The following is a 6,691-nucleotide window of genomic DNA, read 5'->3' on the forward strand; positions in this document are numbered from 1 at the left end:
CATTAACTTCATGTTTTAGTATCTAGGATTATAGATGAACATACGAGAATTTAAAAATGTGCTGGTTAGTCATAATTCATCATTCATTTTGCGTCCAATAGCTTTGTGGATAGATCTTTATTTAGTTCGTTATACAGTATATTCATTCATGTAAAGCAGTGGTCTCAAAACATTTACACAATGAGAGTAGCTGACAACTACTTTGTTTTATTTATTACATAACACTTGATATTTTGAGGTCATTTGTTAAAAAAAAAAAAAACATAACTTAAGCAGCATATCCTGTTAAAAAAAAAAACAACAACAATGAACCACAAAGCAAGTCAAAGTTACATAATTGGCTTCGGTCAAGTTTCTTACAAGGCCTGATTATTTCCAAAAAGCTGATTCTCTTCACACGGCAAAACAAAACTTGCAAAGAGCTGAGATGAGCAAAGTGTGTGTGTGTGTGTTTGAATTTCATGCAAGAGTTCTTCAGGAGGTCCATCGCCACCAAGCCACTTTCATACGATCCCACACGGCACCTAAAGAGTCGAATGCCGGGCGTACATCCAGGATGGAGAACTGATACGACTCTTTGTCGATTTCGCCGTCGTAATAGTCGATGACGTAGCGCACCTCCTTTCCGCAGCGGTCAACGATCCAGTCGTGACGGTCAAAGGGCAGCTCGTAGCTGCGAGAGAGACCAGACACTCAAAATGCTATTTTGTAGCGCTTAAGTGTCCTTTCGCAACCAACCCGACATAACGAACCCGTTGTTTGTATGATTATCCGAGAAGAGCGAAGCAGAAAAAAACAGATGCGGCTCAAAAATATCATCTTACCCCATCCAATGGCGAAAGCGAGCCCTCGGCGAGTACTCTTTGGCTTTACCACCGAACCTCTTCAGGGTCGGACCACATGGACATTCACTGCAGGGAGATTTTAGAGTCAACTGATTTAGATACAAATATGACAGATTTTTCTTTTTTTTTTTTTTGCTCCTATCTACTCACCTTGCATGCAAGGCCTCCCACTTCAGGATCTCCTGCCAGGCTTGTTCGTTATTCTTGTTGTGGATTTTGATGATGTTGCCCATGTCGGCAGCTCCAAGGTCATCTTCACGCCAGCGCCACCTGCGCTTGTACAATATTGTGTAGAATAACACAACAGAGAGTTAAAACACCTAAAAAGTGGGATACATTATTTTCCTATTCAGGTTTAAAAATACAGCTATAGTCGCTACCGCATAAAGGAGAAAACATCTCGGACACTGACCCCTTCCTCAGCATGGCGTTCCAGAACATCTGTTCGGATGGGTACACCCAGTGTTTTTCGGTGTTATGGCGTGGAATCGTAGATTCTTCTCTGGCGAGGGACAAGTTGAAGGGTTGGTCCGGAGCGGGCGTTTGGTTAGGAGGAGGCATCTGAGGACATGGGTCACGGGAAGAAACGGGGAGGTTACTATCCTGTTATTCACTGAAAAAGTCATTCACTTGTTTTTCCTCAAATTGAAAAAAAAAAAAAAAAAGCATTACTTTACCGCCATTTTTATTTCTAGTACCATGTTTGCTGGGTCGATGTCATTATTGCCCGCTGCAGCTTTCATGGGACACTCCACAAATTCATAGGCCCGATCCTGGTGAACTGGGCCGGCTTCGGCCTTGTGCATCGGACACTCCGAAGGCGGAGACGCTGCAACAGGATCAGAGTACCACATTAAGAAGGAATGATATGATTTCACAACACAATGCAGACAGTAAAGTACCTGTAGCTGGCTGAGCTTGATGCATGGGACACTCTGATGGGGGAGTGACGACTTTTAAAAAGTACAAGAGAGAAAGGAATTGGATAATGTTACCACAGTTTCCATCGTATTACATTTTGCATCATCACCTTTAACGGGCTGATTTTCTTTGTGCATTGGACAGCCTTGAGGAGGGGTGGCAATCATCGCCTCTGCCTGAACTGTAGGAGCAACAGGTGTTGAAGTCGAGGCCCCCATCCTGCCCGATCTGATGAGGCGACAAACCCATGCAAAGACAATGATGCAGTGTTTTGACACTCCAACGCAGATTTTTAATACTGTACTACTTTGAACATTTCGGACATACGTGTTAGTTCAGAAAATAATAATTCAGCACCTCTGCAAGCTTGCAATCACATTCATACCAAGGAGGCAAATGTTTTTCTTTATTAGTTTATTTGATTTAAGCATAGGTATACTCTGTATTTAAGTAGAAGTTCTGATTTGACTTCTTTACATGCTGCTACAGAGAGAAACGTCTTTAAATATAGGGAGTGAAACTCGAAAGTAGTTTAAAAAAATTAAAAAATACTAACACAAACACCTGAAAATCTACTCAAGGACAGCACCGGAGTATTAGTTCCCCGTTTACGTCACAAAGGAAAACATCACGGTGAATAAAACACATTTTGTAACCTCAAGGGTATTAATTACCACGTACGTATGTGGGCACAATTAAATTCATTCAGTACCATACTTTTTCAGACCCATTGAGAAAGGACATATAAATATGTCATTGAGATAGAATGAGAACGAGATGATCTGCTAACATTAGCACTTGAGCAGCTCCGTTTGAATTTTTTAACCCACATACCTGCGTTTTATTGGCAAATTCATTACAGTGATTGAGTACACAATCACAAATCTTATTTAGATGCTTACTTACACGCACTGACAAGCTAGCAGCATCGCTAATATGAGCTGAAGTTCAGAACAAAAATCGGCGTGTGCAGCGAAAGATGTACAGTAATCAAAAGCTTGCTTCAGAGGTTACTTACATATAACGTGCAGTGGAATAACAAAAAAATCAAAACAGCCGCTTAGTAAAGTTCTACAGTCCACGTTCTTTTCCAATGTCAACGAGCAGGAACGCTTACGACTGGGTTATGTGAGTGTGTACGTACTCAATGACGTCATGACGCAGAGCTGACGTAACTATCCTCTTCTTCTTCATATTTACGTGACTCTCAAGTAGCGCTTAGATACATTACCGCCATCTTGTGTTGGAGAGTAAAACTTGGATTGCAAAAACACAGGCTGTCAGTGAATTGAGTTACATCGATAAAGGTAACAATTATATTTGTGAAATATCTTCTCTTATCTGTTTGGAAGTGGAAATTAGGCATTTCCACAAGGATATCGTCATGCAAATAAAACGAGATAAATGCACTCTTGACTTGGTGACCATTGTAGAGGAAATGTTTGAGAAAATTTTATGTACATTGAAGAATAATTGTTTTTAACGGAAGCATTCAGTTGGGGAAGAAAAAAAAAAGTTTTTTTCAGATTTATTTATGGGCTTTGTTTTTGGACACATTGTTCTTGTTGGTTTCTGTTTCTGTAAGTATTTTTGCTCTTTTTGGAATATGTTTTTCTGTTCCTTTTAATATTTTTTAAATGATAGATGAAAATAATAATGCAAAAAAAAATCTGAAAAAAAATACTCAGAAAAAGAGAAAAAAACATATGCATTCCACAAAACAGAAAAAAATACTTAAAACTTAAAAATAGCAGCACGAGCAGAGTCAATAAAAAAACAGCACTTGTGATCAAATTGTAACGTTGAATAAAAGATGCACATTAATAAACACTAAATGTGAATATACAATGCGCTATTTTCTGCAGTGGTAATTATCCCAGGTTTAACTCAAAATTATAGCTTGTGTTGCTGTCAGTGGAGGGCAGCACTGTGACCACAGTTCAGCTGCACTAAACTCGCTTGTTTAGCACTACAGGCTCTGTAGTATTGGTTCTCTAATGCTATGTATAGGCTTAGTGCATGCTACATTGCCAATATCAACACAGAAACAGCAAGTCAAACGCAAGCCCAGGGGGGGAAATTTGTGGTGTCCAAAAATATTTTTCTTCTTGGCTCGCCACATAGCCCAACAATAGAATTAAAGACGGCCTACGTCAAAAAGTTACGAGAACATGTGCCTTTTTTTAGCGTATCAAAAATACAATTGCAACAAAAGTTGAATGTCCCAAGATAGACTTCTTGTTTGATTTTTTTAAAGTAAAAAAATAATGACAATTTGTCATGCTTTTTTACATTTAAAATTGTAAATACATTTTGTATGTCAAAAATGTGTGTAAAATTTGTCACCGTTTATTTTATTGTAACCAAAGTTGAATGCGACAAGATATCACACTTTTATTTAACTTTTTTAATGTAAAAAAAAAAAGGTTAAATGAAATGATCACACATTTTTATTTAGGATTGCAAATACATTTGAACAGATGTAATTTGTCACACAACTGTTAAGAATATGTTTGCCACCTCTGCTACCCTGGTGCATTTATGTTGATTTTTGCTGTCCAGCTGACTTTGCCACGAATCGAATTATCTTAATGCGGCAAGCCACAACTCCTTTATGAACGTGCTTCTTCTGACAAGTGAGTGTCTGTGTATGTCTGAAAAGCACGGCCTAATAAATCTTACGTTGTGTTGCGCCATCTACAGTCATTTATAGCGTTGTCATTTGTCTGGCTACCATGACAACATATCGTATAAAAATCCAGAGAAAAACATGGAACAAAGCGAAACAAGTCGCTTGTCACACACTGCCTGGTTTCAAATGTGTCCCAGCTGTGTTGTCCACTATTGTAGTGCAGTAGGTTAAACATAGTAACAAGTCACAGAGCTATTAACCATGGTCTTAAAAGCCTTTTTTTTTTTTTATTTAATGGCTGTTTTTCACAGATAATGTAGGGCGTGGCATTCACCACATTATTTAGCCACAACTTACAGGCCGCTTGCTACGTTTGTTTTTCATTTCAATCAAGAGCTGCCTTATGCTACCTTACTAGCAGAATTTGAGCTCCAGCATGACTGCCTCAGCACATAAAACAAGGCATATATGAGAAAATGCTCATTCTTTTTTGTAAGCCTAATGGTATTTTTGTATTTTAAAGGGAAAAAAAAAAAGCATCGCTAGCACCTGCAAAAAGTCGAGAATAAAACAAGGAATTCTTAGCTCCCAATATAAGTCCAAGATGAGGAGCATGTGTTGAAACAAGAGCCAATGAAACAATTCAGACTCAATAATTGGAATGTTTTTACCAAAAGGTACATGAGGCTTAAATTCTGCCTACTGGCTATATTGATGTTCCCGTGAGAACGTTTTTACGCCGTTTGTGGGCACATTTGGTCCACATGTGGCCTCAAGGTGCCTTCCACCCAAACAGCCGTTGTTCCCCACCCGAGAAATCCTTTCCCCCCCACCATTTAAAGTACCCATGCATACAAATAAAATTGTACCATCAGAAGCACTGATTTAAATATAGAACCCAATTTATAACAGTTTGTAGCATTTCTGTTGGCTGAAGATTTTTTTTGGGGGGGGGGGTTGGGCCAATCAGATTTCAACCTCTGCCTGCACCAGTTGCCATCTGTGCTCTACTAGTACTACAAGTGAAGTGCTTGTTGTTCATGGGTAGAAATGTGAATAAGTTAATAACAATATGTGTCATGTGCCAATCTCAGCCCAAACACTTGGAAATGAAGCTAACAGCCCCACGCTAAAAGGAGGCTTTAGGAAAACAACAACATCAAACCATATGCTCCTCTTTGCCATCCATCTTACTTGACACTCAAGCGCTGACAGAGACTCGTCTTTGTCAGTCGCTCGCCCCCCCCCCCCTCTCTTGTGCCGCAACAAAAAAAAAGCAAGACAGCTATGCGGAGTGATTGTGTGTGTAAAACCACGCAGCTCCACACACTTCAGCTGTACAGCTAGTGTGAACATGACAGGTGTTTGTTTTGGTAAATGCAGGTTTTCCATTTACCTGCTTTGGCATTCGGTCGTGAGTTGTTTTGTTTTTTTTCCACATTCTGATGTCAGATGCTGAAAGGCCATTAATTGCTGCCTGTGGAACATAAACAAAAAGTTGCTCCAATGTAGGAATGGGAACTCGGCGCAATGACACGTCAGTCATGAAAAGCTTGTGAGGAAGGTTTTTAAGCAAGGCTTTACTAGCCACGATGAGACAAGATGCCAGTTAGGACTAATGAAGGACGTGGAGCTGATGAACCCACAGCACAAATTTTAATGATGCGGCCAAAATCAAACTAGGGCCCGACCAATATGTATTTTCTTTAGGCCGATGCCAAGTTCGAAACCTGTCAGAGTAAAATTATGGTAGCCGATTAATTAAAATAAATATATTAATTGAAAGAACTTTTTGGGTCCTTTAACGCTTACAACAAGAAAACAACATAAACAGTACATTTGACTGTTATACAATACTTTGTCCTTTTGTTCAGTTGATCTCCGCACCGCATACGGTTTGGCACCTTCAGATTCGCATATTCACTGATTTTGTTTCATTTTTTTCTCCAATATTTTAAAAAATATTGTTATTTTTCGCAGGATTTTTTTCTCCATTTCCTTTTAAATAATAATTTTTTTCCCCAAATGCATTTCATTGGTCATCAATTAATCAATTTGGGGTTTGTCTTATACAATACAATATAATATAATACAATTTTATTTTTATATATATATATATGTTGTAATGTGTAAAAAAATAATGATAATAGTTATTATTATTTTATAATGATTATTATTAAATTATAATATTTAAAATAATGATTATATTATTACTATATATATATAATAGATAATAGTACATTTGGATTTTAAATTTTAATTTATACTTTAAATAAACATCAAGATAGTGCTA

The 6,691-nt window shown here is 38.2% G+C and overlaps 1 protein-coding gene across 1 annotated transcript; it reads right to left on the reverse strand.

Annotated features, from left to right (window-relative positions):
- Positions 1 to 98: 98 nt before the first annotated feature.
- On the reverse strand, positions 99 to 2,920 carry hccsb (holocytochrome c synthase b). Its single transcript, XM_086021092.1, has 8 exons — positions 2,785 to 2,920; positions 1,876 to 1,994; positions 1,748 to 1,798; positions 1,544 to 1,674; positions 1,258 to 1,406; positions 996 to 1,115; positions 825 to 911; positions 99 to 673 (listed from the first exon to the last, which is right to left on the reverse strand). The coding sequence occupies exons 2-8, from the start codon at positions 1,982 to 1,984 to the stop codon at positions 475 to 477; spliced, it is 846 nt and encodes a 281-aa protein (XP_085877218.1). The 5' UTR covers positions 1,985 to 1,994; positions 2,785 to 2,920; the 3' UTR covers positions 99 to 474.
- Positions 2,921 to 6,691: the final 3,771 nt, after the last annotated feature.

Source organism: Filicampus tigris, chromosome 21 (assembly GCF_054856515.1).
Source record: "Filicampus tigris isolate MCC_2025a chromosome 21, RoL_Ftig_1.0, whole genome shotgun sequence".
NCBI lineage: Eukaryota > Metazoa > Chordata > Actinopteri > Syngnathiformes > Syngnathidae > Filicampus > Filicampus tigris.

Bases quoted from the DNA above. Each gene is read 5' to 3' on its own strand.
- hccsb (XM_086021092.1), bottom strand. From the start codon at position 1,984: ATGGGGGCCTCGACTTCAACACCTGTTGCTCCTACAGTTCAGGCAGAG. The intron at 1,675-1,747 runs GTACTTTACTGT...ATCCTGTTGCAG, and splicing joins TCAAGCTCAGCCAGCTACAG to CGTCTCCGCCTTCGGAGTGT. The intron at 1,407-1,543 runs GTACTAGAAATA...CCATGTCCTCAG, and splicing joins ACATCGACCCAGCAAACATG to ATGCCTCCTCCTAACCAAAC.